Source organism: Penicillium daleae, assembly GCF_028827525.1.
Source record: "Penicillium daleae strain IBT 16125 chromosome Unknown utg000005l_segment0_segment0, whole genome shotgun sequence".
Lineage (NCBI taxonomy): Eukaryota > Fungi > Ascomycota > Eurotiomycetes > Eurotiales > Aspergillaceae > Penicillium > Penicillium daleae.
The window spans coordinates 1440568-1453611 of NW_026623153.1; the positions used below are offsets into that span (position 1 = coordinate 1440568).

At 50.3% G+C, this 13044-nt stretch overlaps 6 protein-coding genes across 6 annotated transcripts; 4 read left to right on the forward strand and 2 right to left on the reverse strand.

Annotated features, from left to right (window-relative positions):
• Positions 1-1575: 1575 nt before the first annotated feature.
• Positions 1576-2591, reverse strand: N7458_004788 (mitochondrial 37S ribosomal protein uS9m; the record flags this gene model as incomplete). Its single annotated transcript, XM_056908170.1, has 2 exons — positions 1576-1667; positions 1745-2591. 2 exons carry the CDS (start codon positions 2589-2591, stop codon positions 1576-1578), a joined length of 939 nt encoding a protein of 312 aa, XP_056766788.1.
• A 223-nt stretch (positions 2592-2814) lies between these two features.
• On the forward strand, positions 2815-4494 carry N7458_004789 (putative translation elongation factor eEF-1 subunit gamma; the record flags this gene model as incomplete). The annotated part of the gene is made up of 3 exons (XM_056908171.1): positions 2815-2844; positions 2908-3103; positions 3500-4494. 3 exons carry the CDS (start codon positions 2815-2817, stop codon positions 4492-4494), a joined length of 1221 nt encoding a protein of 406 aa, XP_056766789.1.
• Positions 4495-5256: 762 nt separating this feature from the next.
• Positions 5257-6768, forward strand: N7458_004790 (uncharacterized protein; the record flags this gene model as incomplete). Its single annotated transcript, XM_056908172.1, has 3 exons — positions 5257-5350; positions 5414-5564; positions 5619-6768. 3 exons carry the CDS (start codon positions 5257-5259, stop codon positions 6766-6768), a joined length of 1395 nt encoding a protein of 464 aa, XP_056766790.1.
• A 451-nt stretch (positions 6769-7219) lies between these two features.
• Positions 7220-7846, forward strand: N7458_004791 (uncharacterized protein; the record flags this gene model as incomplete). The annotated part of the gene is made up of 1 exon (XM_056908173.1): positions 7220-7846. The coding sequence occupies one exon, from the start codon at positions 7220-7222 to the stop codon at positions 7844-7846; it is 627 nt and encodes a 208-aa protein (XP_056766791.1).
• Positions 7847-8341: 495 nt separating this feature from the next.
• Positions 8342-10220, forward strand: N7458_004792 (MDR family MFS transporter; the record flags this gene model as incomplete). Its single annotated transcript, XM_056908174.1, has 5 exons — positions 8342-8562; positions 8621-8924; positions 8983-9399; positions 9455-9473; positions 9526-10220. 5 exons carry the CDS (start codon positions 8342-8344, stop codon positions 10218-10220), a joined length of 1656 nt encoding a protein of 551 aa, XP_056766792.1.
• Positions 10221-10723: 503 nt separating this feature from the next.
• N7458_004793 (NIF domain protein) lies at positions 10724-12889 on the reverse strand (the record flags this gene model as incomplete). The annotated part of the gene is made up of 1 exon (XM_056908175.1): positions 10724-12889. One exon carries the CDS (start codon positions 12887-12889, stop codon positions 10724-10726), a length of 2166 nt encoding a protein of 721 aa, XP_056766793.1.
• Positions 12890-13044: the final 155 nt, after the last annotated feature.

The following is a 13044-nucleotide window of genomic DNA, read 5'->3' on the forward strand; positions in this document are numbered from 1 at the left end:
GCCAATCGGGATTTCCTGATGTGATATTCGAGATCGCCACAGAGAGACACTGGTCACGTCCAGGCCGAAGCCACAACAACTTGGCTGTACTTAGGATCGTTCCGCTGGTGCTTCGGATAGCATTTCCTCCTTTCTGATTCTCCAATCATGATTATTTATGATTGGAAACGATCACAAAGAGTCTCGATCTATCCCACTTCCAATGGAACCGTGAAGTTCTATACCCCTGGGGCCAATTAACCCAATTCGACACGTTGGATAATTGAATCCCGTCTCTCCCGTGTCCAGCCGCACTCGTTTGGACTTTAGCTTGTTGCTAGCTCTGCCTTGGAGTCTTGGATATGAGAAATCCCCCTATACCACGGTTGGATGACCACTAACTTAGGCTAATTAGTTAATAACTAACTAGTTGCAAGTCTATGCTACACTTAGCCTGGTCTAGTAGCTCATTCCCTTGCAACGATGTTACCGAACAAATGTCACATTATGATCCTCATGTTACGAGAATAAAACAATGAATAAAAGATACTTTCTATCCATTATAATTAAACCCACTTCGTCCATGTAATCTGGTCTCTGCTGTAGCTGTCAGAACGAGTAACATCCCCATATCGCCACATATCATACCTTGCTCCTGTCTTCGAATCCCTCTTCCTCATCCCGAGTAACATCCTCTTTAGGATAGATGCATTATAAACCCGCTCATTCCCAATACATAATTACAGAAAAGAATCCAAGAGCAAAACAAAGTGCCTGAGAACGGCAATAGGAAGCAAGTTCCCGCGCAAATTGGTGCATTGACGCTTAGACCGGTCGATTAGGGTTCCTGCATTGAAGATCATGGTGATTAGTTTTTGTAGATCGGGACCGGATCGCCTTGTTATGTACAAAATGTCGGTATGTCCTGCTGATGTGCAGAGTACTTTTGTTCTTTCGGATCCGAGGGTGGTCTGGAATGGGAAAATTGGGATGCCCTGCGTCATTGATGTATAGTTTATGGAGTTGTTGATTTCCTGGGTGGGATTTGATCTGGAGAGGATCTCGGTTCAATGGACCTCATAGTTAGATCGTTGGAATACTATGTATAGTTTCACTACAGTAGATGGGGATCTAGGATCGGTTTCATCACGAAATCATTCACATAGTCTACCAGCACATTCAATTGCAGACCTCGCAGACCAGTGACCATCGTGCCAAAATTGATCCCCGAATCAGGAAAGACTGTGCCTGTGGATCAGTTCATGTTCCAGACTCTACACAGACTCTCAGACTCAGTGTTGACAATTGTTAAACTTTATAGCGACCATAGACCTGCCCTGCGATGCGCATAACGCAGATCGACAGATCATCTGCCAGGTACACTTGCACAGCACAATGGCACTCAGCCTTCACCGTACTTTGATCAAGTGTGAAACGCCACCGATATTGATTCAATGGAAAAAGCCCCATATGCATTGTACAGGATATAAAACAGGACTGGCGGACTCGATCAGCCATGCAGGTAGAATAATACATGATAGATAAAAAAGAAATAGTAGAAAGACATCGCTCGACAAAACATCGTCTCTCTCCCCTTTAACGCTTAACCCAGGTAGGCATCTTGCGGGCCTTGACGTGGCCAGGCTTCTTCCTCTCCACGCGACGAGCATCGACACTAATGACGCCAGCTAGAAAGTAGAAAAAGTAAATTGTCAGTATACGGTACATAACACAACACAACGTGTAAAAGAAAGATTCAACTTACCCTTGCGCAGAACAGGCTTCAAAGCTGGCTCATGCATCAGCAAAGCCCGCCCAATAGCCAGCGTAATGGCCTCGGCCTGGCCAGTCACACCGCCGCCTCGAACCGTAATCCACGCATTATACTTATCCAGTCTCTGTGTGGAGCGCAGCGCCCACAATGCACTCTCCCGATCATGCACCCGCTGGAAGGCCTCGACCAGCGACTTGCCATTGACGAGGACCTCGCCCTCACCCTCGACCAGCTGCACGACGGCAATAGACTCCTTACGCTTGCCCTTGGCGCGGGCGCGCCCATTCTCATCTACCGTCCGTTGCACATACTGCACCGCATATGGGTTTCCAGGACGCAGGAAGGACTTGAGCGTGCGCTTGACCTCGCGCGGCACCATCTCCGGCTGAATACGGTTCAACCGTTGCAGGATCTTCACCAGACTCTTGTATTTCTTCATTGGCACTGGCTCGCCCACGTAGTCACGGAATTGGGCGAACTTGAACCATGCCATGCGCGGAGCGTCGCCGGCAGCGACGGTTGGGAGCGAGGCGTACTTGGCTTGCAGGGACTCCAGCTTCAGGACGTGGTCGATGAAGCGCGGACTGCCGGAGAAGTAGGAGGGAGAGGCGGGGACAATGCGGGCTGGACGACGGGAGAAGTTTGAAAAGTCGATTTCGGGAGCTGCTGGTGCTTGCTCTTCTGTCGCGAGTGCCGAGGGTTGCTGGCCTTCTACTTCGGTCGCATACGTCCGGGTCTGCCGGGCCAGACACCGGGTTACCGGGCGGGATGTTGTTGAAGAGTGTAGCCGCAGAGCCTGGAAGGCCTGGGCGAGGCCATTGGGCGTGGGCCTAGCCATTGTGACGGGAATATTCTGGGAGAACGGAACTCTCGTCGTAGTCCGCGGACGAGTCCTCAACTTCGTGGTCGCTGTTTTTCCCGCCACGTGACTTGTCTGCAAGAACTGTTCCTCCGAGAGCCGAATGGGCGGGATCCGCACAAAATTTCATCTGCCCCTCTCCTCCTCTTCCTCCTTCCTTTCCTTTCTTTTCTCTCCTCATCACACATCCCTTGCTTTCAAAATGTCTTTCGGAAAGCTCTACGGTCTCCCTGTACGTTTTCAATCTTGAGGTACTTTTCTATTGTTTCTCCTTCTGACTTGCGATTCCCTACAGGACAACGGTCGTACCATCGCCGTCCTGGTCGCTGCCAAGCACAACGACCTCGACATCGAGCTGGTCAACACCCAGGCCAACTCTGCCGTCAACACCAGCGCTGAGTACCTCAAGATCCATCCCCTTGGCAAGGTCCCCGCCTTCGAGGGTGCCAATGGCTTCACTCTGTCCGAGGTCATCGCCATCGCCATCTACGGTATGTTGATGCCAGCTGTTTTTTTTCGCGCTCGGATATTTCCACTTTTCCGCCTTCACGCCACCACCACCACCCCGCTCCCTGTTTTTCATGATGAGATATATAGTTATCCCTGGCAGAACTACACTGTTGAGATGAACACACTCTGATCAAAACCGTCACTCGAAAACTTGAGTACCCCGCTATCCGAGGGGGAAAATTTTTTTCGGACGGGGGGATTGTTAGGCGGAACTTGGGCTTCGGACTAAGCTCCCCACTTCAACCCCCCCTTTTTTCCCCTTGAGCACATTGCCCCATCACCACTCCTGATTGCATGATTCAATTATGGACCCACTGCTGTTTTGAAATAACAAAACACAAAAGAAAAAAGCCTCAACTAACTTGTTTTGGTTATAGTGACCTCCCAGAACGAGAAGACCACCCTTCTTGGCAAGACCAAGCAGGACTATGCTTCCATCGTCCGCTGGTTGTCCTTCGCGAACGGCGAGCTCCTTCCCAAGGTCGGCTCGTGGTACCGCCCCCTCCTCGGCTTCGACGCCTACAACAAGAAGACCGTCGATGAGGCCGCCAAGGCTGCCCTGAAGACCATTGCCGTCCTCGAGCAGCACCTCACCGCCAACACCTACCTGGTCGGCGAGCGCATCACTCTGGCTGATCTCTTCACTGCCTCCCTCCTGACCCGTGCCTTCGCCACCGTTCTGGACAAGAAGTTCCGCTCTGCGAACCCCGCCGTCACCCGCTGGTACAACACCATCATCGCCCAGGCTGCCTTCAAGGCCGTTGTCCCCTCCCCCGTTTTCGCTGAGGAGGTCATCAAGTACACTCCCCCAAGAAGGAGGAGAAGCCCAAGCCCGCTGCTGCCCCCGCCGCCGCCGCTGAGGAGCCCGCTCCCGCCCCCAAGCCCAAGCACCCTCTCGAGGCCCTTGGCAAGCCCACCCTCATCCTCGATGAGTGGAAGCGCCAGTACTCCAACGAGGACACCCGTCCCGTTGCCCTCCCCCTGGTTCTGGCAGAACTACAAGCCCGAGGAGTACTCCCTCTGGAAGGTTGACTACAAGTACAACGAGGAGCTCAAGCTCACCTTCATGGCCAACAACCTGATCGGTGGCTTCCACGCCCGTCTTGAGGCTTCCCGCAAGTACCTCTTCGGTGCCCAGGCTGTCTACGGCGCCAACTACGCCTGCGTCATCAAGGGTGTCTTCCTTGTCCGCGGCCAGGAGGCTATTCCCGCCTTCGACGTCGCTCCCGACTGGGAGTCCTACAACTTCGAGAAGCTTGACCACACCTCCGAGGCTGACCGCAAGTACATCGAGGATATGTGGGCCTGGGACGTCCCCGTCACCGTCGACGGCAAGACCCTCGAGTTCGCTGACGGCCACGTCTTCAAATAAGCGCGTGCGCCCAGCACTCCTTTCTCCTTTCTCAATGAATACCCCCTGGAGAGCGATGTCTGATCTTTTCTTGACACTTGTGTCCCGCTCATCCTTTCTCCCTCTTCTTTCATGCTACCTGTGCCTCGATATCGGGGCCGGAAGTTAAAATGTTCCCCTTCCTATCCTACCACCCCGTCTTCTTTTTTTTACGTGCCGATGTGGTTCATGTTCACGGTTATGATATGTTGTGATGCGAGATGAGATGAACGACCTGCGTAGTTCTGGGTTGCTATCATGCGCTCGGATGCGTGGTCGCTGCTAGGTTACTACGTCTAGCTATCAATAAAGGAATCGGGACTTGGTCCTGATGAATTTGTTTGGGAATGTCTTCTTTCAACTGTAAACTGTAATCGCCCTAGTAAGTCTCGTAGATGTTCTGTGTAGGAATCGTGTTTACTGCTTGGCATTCAGTGTGTACTCTAAGTAGGCATGCCGTGCCATACCTTTTAAGGTCTTGTACCTGACCCGCCGAGAAACTGAAATCATACAGCAAGTATACATTCCTCAGCTGCCAGATGAAATTCGAAGCTCAAGGCACTTTTTGGAAATTTTTTTTTATCAACCAGCAAGTCCCTATTGATATTAAATCTTAGTGAAAAAGTGCCTGCGGGGTTTGGCGCTACTGAGGATGCGACCAGTCACCTGATGGTGAGGCTGAGGCACAATATCCATTCATCCAAAGCCAACGACTACCTCAAGCAACAATCATGCCATATCACAATGGCATCTTCGGTGTCGTTCGGTGATGCGAACTCGGGTCTTCAAGTGGGCAATAACTCCGGGTCGATTACGGCCCAGATCCATCTCCCGCCGAGTATGTATGCTCTATGACATATGTCCTAGTTGGGCACCACTGACAGTCGATCTCCATCTATAGAGCCGCAGGAAGCAACGCCAACTCCCCTGTCTACAATTCCGTTTGCTAGAGATCCAGATTTTGTTGATCGTGGGACGCTGCTCGACGAAGTACACAGTATAAGCTCCTCTCCTGCCTCACGCCTGGCGGTGGTTGGTATTGGAGGCGTGGGGTAAGTTACAAAAGTGGGTTGATATCACTACAATCCCCTATTAACAGCCTACAGAAAGTCTCAACTTGCAATCGAGTACTGCTACCGCTTTCTCGACGAATCACCAGACAGATGGGCATTCTGGATCCATGCAAGTAATGCTGGTCGTTTCCAACAGGGCTGCCAGTCAATCGCCGACCGGGTCAAGATCCCCGGCCGTGATGATCCCAATACCAGTTCACTGAAGCTGCTGAGTGACTGGCTATGCGACAAAAGGAGGGAAAGATGGGTACTCGTTCTTGACAATGTTGATGACGATACTTTCCTCCATGAAATTACACGGAGTGGGGAGCCACTTTCTGCCCAGCTTCCGATGAGCTCAAATGGTACTATCATTATCACGACCAGAAGCAAAGAGGTGGCATTAAGGCTGGTTGAAGATCGAAATATCATCAATATCGAGCCGATGACCGAGCAAGATGCGGTGACCCTCTTCGAGAAGAAGCTGGGACCGCAGACCGAAGAGGAAGTTGTCATTGAGCTTACCACAGCTTTGGATTTGATGCCACTTGCGATTGTGCAGGCCGCAGCGTATATCAAGCAAAGAGCACCACGGTGTACTGTACAGCAGTACCTCGAACAGTTCCGCAAGGACGACCGTAGAAGAACAAAACTCCTTGATCACGAAGGAGGACGACTTCGCCGAGACTGGGATGCCAAAAACTCGATTTTGGTTACGTGGCACATATCATTTGATTATCTTCAACAGACTAGAAAATCTGCCGCTGATCTGCTTTCTCTGATGAGCTTTTTTGATCGACAAGGTATCCCCGAGTGTTGCCTTCGAAAGAGAGCCAAGACAGTAGAGGAACACGTCAATGATTCGAATCAAGAGGTCGCTGACAATGACTCCTTGGCTTCAAGTACCATTGACGAGGAGTTCGAAGAAGACATTCACAAATTACAAAGCTTCTCCTTCATTTCCACCACATCAGACGGAACCACCTTCGAGATACATCGGCTTGTGCAACTTGCGACCCGGAACTGGCTCGAAACACACGGTCAATTCAATAAGTGGAAACAAATATTTATCTCAAACCTCTCGCGGGAGTTCCCGTCACAAACTTTGGGGTATGAGAACTTGAGCAAATCCGAGTCGTTGTTTCCGCACGTCCGACTGATAATGACCCATTACCCGGACTTGAACGATTGTTTGGAGAGCTAGGCTGAACTACAAATTAAGGCATCTTGGTTTGCAGTGCAAAAGCAGCATATGACTGAAGCAGAGAATCTGTCAAAGGGAGCACTTGATCTGCATCGAAAGCTATATGGCCCCGAGGACCGAAGAACTCTATTGAGACTTGAATTCCTAGGAATCTGCTACGCGCGCGGAGGCCGCCCGCAGGATGCAGAGGCATCGATAGTCCAGGTGATGAAGATTCAACGGAGGGTGTTAGGCGCTGAACACCTTGATACCCTGTCTAGCATGAGTAATCTGGCAACAGTCTACCACACCCAACATCGGTGGCACGAGGCAGAAGCGCTATCCATGCAAGCTTACCTTGGCCACCTTAAATTACTGGGTGCCCACCACCGCAACACCCTGACTAGTGCAATGGATCTGGCAGGGGGTGTATCAAGGACAAGGCCGTTGGCAAGATGCAGAGAAGCTCCTCATGCAAATTGTTGATACCCAAAAGAGTGACCTGGGTACTAATAATCTCGATACTCTTCGGAGCTTGCGCATCTTGGCGACAGTGTACCAGGATCAAGGCCTTTATCACAAAGCCGAATCGCTTCTTACACAAGTCATCGATACTGGTACCAAGGTGTTTGGCACCGACCACCCTCAAAGCATTATAAGCATGAGTCAACTAGCAATCTTGTACTTGCATCAAGAGAAATCATCAGAGGCCGAAACAGTACTCGTGGACGTTACCGAAATCTGCAAGAGGACACTCGGCGAGGAGCATACAAATACCGTGGGTCCGATGAGACTTTTAGCGTTCGTATACACACATCTAGGTCGGTGGCAAAAGTCAGAGTCTCTGTACAGGCAACTTCTCGATACCTGTAAGAGCAAACATGGAGCTGAAGATCCTTTGACCTTGACCATCACGCATGACCTTGCCATTTCCCAGGGTATGCTAGGTCGTTTTACAGATGCTCAAAGCTTGTTGAGAACATGTGTGGAGATACGGGCGAGACTACTAGGTCCTGATCACCCTGACACTGTGAAATCTGTGGAATGGTTGAAACTAGTTAGCACAGCGCATGAATCGTTGGAGGCAATCAAGGAATGAATCATGTATGGTGGCGGTGAATCATGCGTCTTTTTCGTTTCTGTATAGTGCAGATCGTTCAACGAGATGATTTCAAAGACCTGTCCATTATTCTTCACGAAGTCTGATACTGGAAAAAAGAACGATATGAGAGGATAATGAGAGCTATAAAACATCAGTTGTTGACTTTATCCAAGAAGTATTAAATTCAAATGCAGCTTAACAAATGTGAGCCTGCCAATTGATTTGTCCTGTCATCACGCTGTTAATCTCGTGTGTTGATCAGACTCACCGCTATCTGTTTACATGGTTCATTCCCATTCGGTATAACATGTACTACGCTAAACTTGAAATGGGAAGACGTGTGTCCACCTCGCAAGGCTCCAGCAAGGAGGGGATGTTTCCTTTAGCTTTGTTCATGCCAAGGAGATTTGTTTCTCGTCTTGAGAGTTACTTCCAACGTGTCTCGAGTCTTCTGCTGTAAACTTTCAATCACGCACATGGTAGCTTTCCAGAATGTCTCCGGTGGCCGATGTTACTGAGCCGACCATGCACGAAGACTCTCAAGAAACGGAGGATGCAAACAAGTATCTTAAGTTCTCGAGTGTGATCTTGATCTCAATAGTACTATGCTTGGCGACACTATGCGTAGCAGTGGACAATACGATAATTTCGACCGCCGTCCCTCGGATTACCTCTGACTTCCACAGCATCGACGATGTGGGTTGGTATGCAGCGTAAGTCTCTCAGTTCCGACGTTGGACATTTCAAAAAATTTGACAAATCTTGGAAAAGAATCTACCCATTGACATCTTGTGCATTCCAACCTTCCTACGGCAAGATCTATACGCTTTTCTCCAGCAAACCCGTTTTCCTGGCAGCGCTGCTGATCTTCGAGATTGGAAGCGTTGTATGTGCCACTGCGCCAAGCTCCAACGTTTTCATCCTTGGACGGGCATTAGCAGGTCTGGGTTCTGCGGGGATACAAGCAGGCACGACACTTATTCTCGCCGAGTGTGTGCCGCTACACCGGCGACCGACTTGGAACAGTATCATTGGTAGCATGTTTGCAGTTGGGAGTGTAGCTGGACCGTTATTGGTATTTACCTACACCTGATTGCTATGTGGCCCATTGTGGCAACTAACAACTGGAGCAGGGAGGAGCATTTTCAGATTCAACTACATGGCGTTGGTGTTTTTACATCAATCTCCCAATCGGGGGTGCCGTCATGATCTTCATCGCCTTATTCTACGACGGGACGCGCAGCGGCAAAAGAGGACTCGAGTCGATCGGATTTCGCAACCATATTGCGCGATTTGACTTGTCTGGCACTGTAATCTTTGTGTCCGCGACGATTTGTCTTCTCTTAGCACTCTCATGGGGTGGAACCACGTATGCATGGGACAATGCCCGTATCATAGCCCTGCTAACGATCTCCGGTGTCTTGTTCTGTTCCTTTGTGGGCGTCGAGTACTGGACGAAAGATAATGCCATTGTGCCTTTACGTTTACTGCGCAGGCGAAGCATAAATGCAGCGATCTGGTTTGGCCTTTGTCTTGGTGGCGTGTTCTTTGTACGTGTCCAACCCCGACTTTACATTACCTCTAACTCACAATTCACCATCACAGGTCAACGTTTTCTACATACGTAAGTACCGGAATTATATAGACAATTACCTAAATACTGACCAAGATTCCAGCACTATGGTTCCAAATCGTTGACGGTGTCTCCGCCGTCGAATCCGCAATCCTCTTCATCCCATTCATGCTCAGCGTCGTCGGCGGATTCATGTTCGCAGGCTTTGGAACCGCCGCGACAGGATACTACACACCTTTCGTCTACGCAGGCTCAATCTTCATGTCAATCGGTACTGGTCTTCTCATGACCGTCAAACCTCAACAAACCTCGCGAGCCAAATGGGTCGGATTTCAGATCCTATGCGGAGCTGGAATCGGCCTGGGAGAAGAACAAGGGTTATATATGGTGCAGGCGACACTACCCGAAGATGATGTAGCAACTGGAATTGGTCTCATCTTGTTCGCGCAGACGTTTGGTGGAGCACTCTTCGTGTCGATTGCGCAGGCGGTTTTCCTGCAAAATATCAGCAAGGCATTGAAAACACTGGCACCAACTGTGGACCCTAAGTCTATCCTGGACGGCGTATCGACGGGCTCTTCGAATGCCCAGACGTCACCAGAGTTGCGAGCAGTCTATGGCGTGGCGATCAAAGATGCTCTCCGTGTCGGGCTCATACTCGCAACAGTCTCGAGTCTAGGCGCCGTTTTATACGATTGGAAGAGCCTGAAGACTAAGCGCGACGATGGGAATGGGGAACGCAGCAGTGACAATGAGCTGAATCATGGAGTGGAAGTTGAAGCAGAGGATAAAATGTAATTAGGACAATTTTAAACACTCTATAGATAGAAGTGGTAATGTATAATACTATCTGAGAGAGGTACATTAGTCTGGGTCATACCTGAACACTCACCCGACAAAGGCACAGAAAGCGCAAATAAACAATGTAGCCTATACAACCCACAACGTTTACCCTCATCGGGAATTGCTCTGATGGGACTATCTATCCTGTAGACTATGCTCGCGCAGCCGCACTTCTTGTATCACAGAATGATGTTCATCAGGTAGGTAGTGCACCACTAATCCCAGCGCGTACACTGTAGTATAGATGTAGGATGTATGTACAGAGGAAAAGAATAAACAAGAAAGCTATCCATTCAGCTTTCTATGTATTGACTCAAAACACTTCGAAATCTCATACCCAATGCTAGCCTGAACTTCCCACATAACGTCCCCCTCCATTAGACCTGGGTCATTGCAAGATTGAAAAGAATCACACATGAATATCAGACTGATAGAACCTTGTTTGATGATGGCCGCCGCTATCTCTTGAGCTTGATCCCAAGCCCTTCCTCCAACTTATCAAGCAGCGTGTTCCCGGACGCAGAGGATGTAGCCGGTGAGACAGAGCGTCGGCCATCATCGGTAACGGGCGAGATAGAACGGTGACTTGGGTCCACTTGGAAGCGAGTCTCGTCCTGTTCTTGAGAATGTGGACGTGGGATGGAGCTTTGACCGGATTCGAGTGATTGGCTGCGTTTGTATTCAGCCCAGGAACGATCCAAAGCCTGAGACGCTTCACTTGGCTCCACGGTGATCTGCGATGTTTCATGTCCTGGTACTGACAACCCTTCGTTGTTCTCAACGGGCGTGTATTCAGGTTCATAGCTGTGATCACCCTCTTCCACCATGGGCTCGATGATCACTTCAGGCTCAGATTGAACCTGACGGCGGAAATTGTACCGTTTCCCATCGGTATTGTCGATAATATTCTCCTGCGCATTGGGTTCAAGCTCACGCTCGGCATCAAGCTCTTGCGCCTGGGGACCCTTTTTCTTGCCCTTCTTGCGATTCTTCAGCTTGGCAGTCTTGGTAACCTTGGAAGGGGTAGCATTTGTGCTACTAGCGGCTTGAGTCGAGGGCTGAGTGTTACCCTGAGTCTGTTGGGCAAGTTTAGTGGCAGTTACCATGGCAGCTTTCGCAGCCTTCTTCTCCTTCTTGCGGGCCTTTCTTCTAAGACGCGTGGCTTCTTTGGGGTCTAGCTGGGCGCCAAGATGAGGTTTTTTCTCAATGTCGATGTCGATGGGGTTGGCGGAGGAGCCAGGGGCCGTAGTAGACAGGAGGCTTATCCCGCCTTCTTCTTCATCGTCGATATCTTCTTCAGGTCCGATGTCAAGGTCCAAGATGCTGCCTTTGCCCTGTGCAACACGCTCGTTCCACTGGCGGAGCACTTTACTCACGTCATCATATCGTGACATGGCGTCGAGTTTGGCGAGGACTTGGGTGAAGAGGTTTGACTCGTCGATGTCGGGGTCATTGGTGAACTCGGGGATCTCAAAGATGTTGAATGGTTCACTGAGAGCTTTGAGCTTGCTGTCGTCAATGAGGATGGTATTTGTTTGGTCCCAGCGCTGACCAGGTAAGAAAGATCCGGCCTGTTGGCGAATCTGGTTCTTCTTACTGTGTTTTCCTCCTGTCCGTTTTGGCGGTGCGGGCTGTTTGACGGCCTTGTTGCCTGGATATGCGGCTTGGATCTCAGGGCAGGCCCATACTTTCCGCAATTCCTTGTACACCTGCAACTTGGCATTGTATTGTGCATGGGTGAGGCCGAATTTATCACGGCCCCACAGGGCTACCATGCGTTTGCGCTTCTCGTCTGGAAACAACTTGCCACAGACTGCATTCAGGGTAGGTGGCTTTGAACTTGTCCAGATCATCACTGCATATCTACTAGTCAGGATATCTAGGAACTCATCCAGCCCATGCCGACGGGAAAAAACTGGAGGCAATTTGCGGTGTTTGCGGAATATCAGAGTACCGTTTAGATCGAGAATTATCAGTAGCGGTCGTTTCGATGGACTCCTTTGCGGGGGTTGAGACGCCTGCAACATGTACTCCTTCGTTGGCGATGGCTTCTTCATTGGTGGTGTTGGTGATTGTGTTCTTTTTGATGGGCCCAAATTAGGAAGATGCCCTGCTGACCCTGCCATTGTACTCATGTTCTGCGTCTGCATGGGAAGCATTGGGTTGAAGGGAGGCATCATTGGGAAAGGTGGCATGCCACCAGGTAGGTTTTGGTTGAAGAACATCGGGTTAAAGAACGGGAATGGCGTTTGGAGCTGTTGTGTGGGCATTGGTTGACTTTTCATATTCACAGGACTCCATGATGGGACATTGAATGCGCCGAAAGCATTTGAAGGCGAAGCCTGCATGTCCCGGCTGGGTAGCTGTACACCGTCATTGACGTTTCCATTTCTGGGATTGTTGAACATGGGCCTTGGTGTGTAAGATTCAGGATTGCTCGTCGTTGATCCTGACCCATGAGGCAGACCTGAATTTCCTTGAACGGCATTATCCCCGACGCCTTGGTATGCAGCAGTCTGGCTTGTATTATGCGACAGGCTCTGATCACCCATTGAACCGCTAAAGGCTGGTACTCGAACCGGCCACGATGGTCTCGTCCCCTGTCCATTCTCCATATCACCCATTATGACGCCCGGCGCATATGCATATTGCGGGGGTTGAACCGGCGCAGCTAGATCCGCAGCGCCATGCGCAAGCTTCTGCCGTTTCTGCTTTGTGCAAGCCAGCTTGACAGATCGTTCAGGATTGCGCACAATGGACCTAGCTCCGTGGGAAAGGG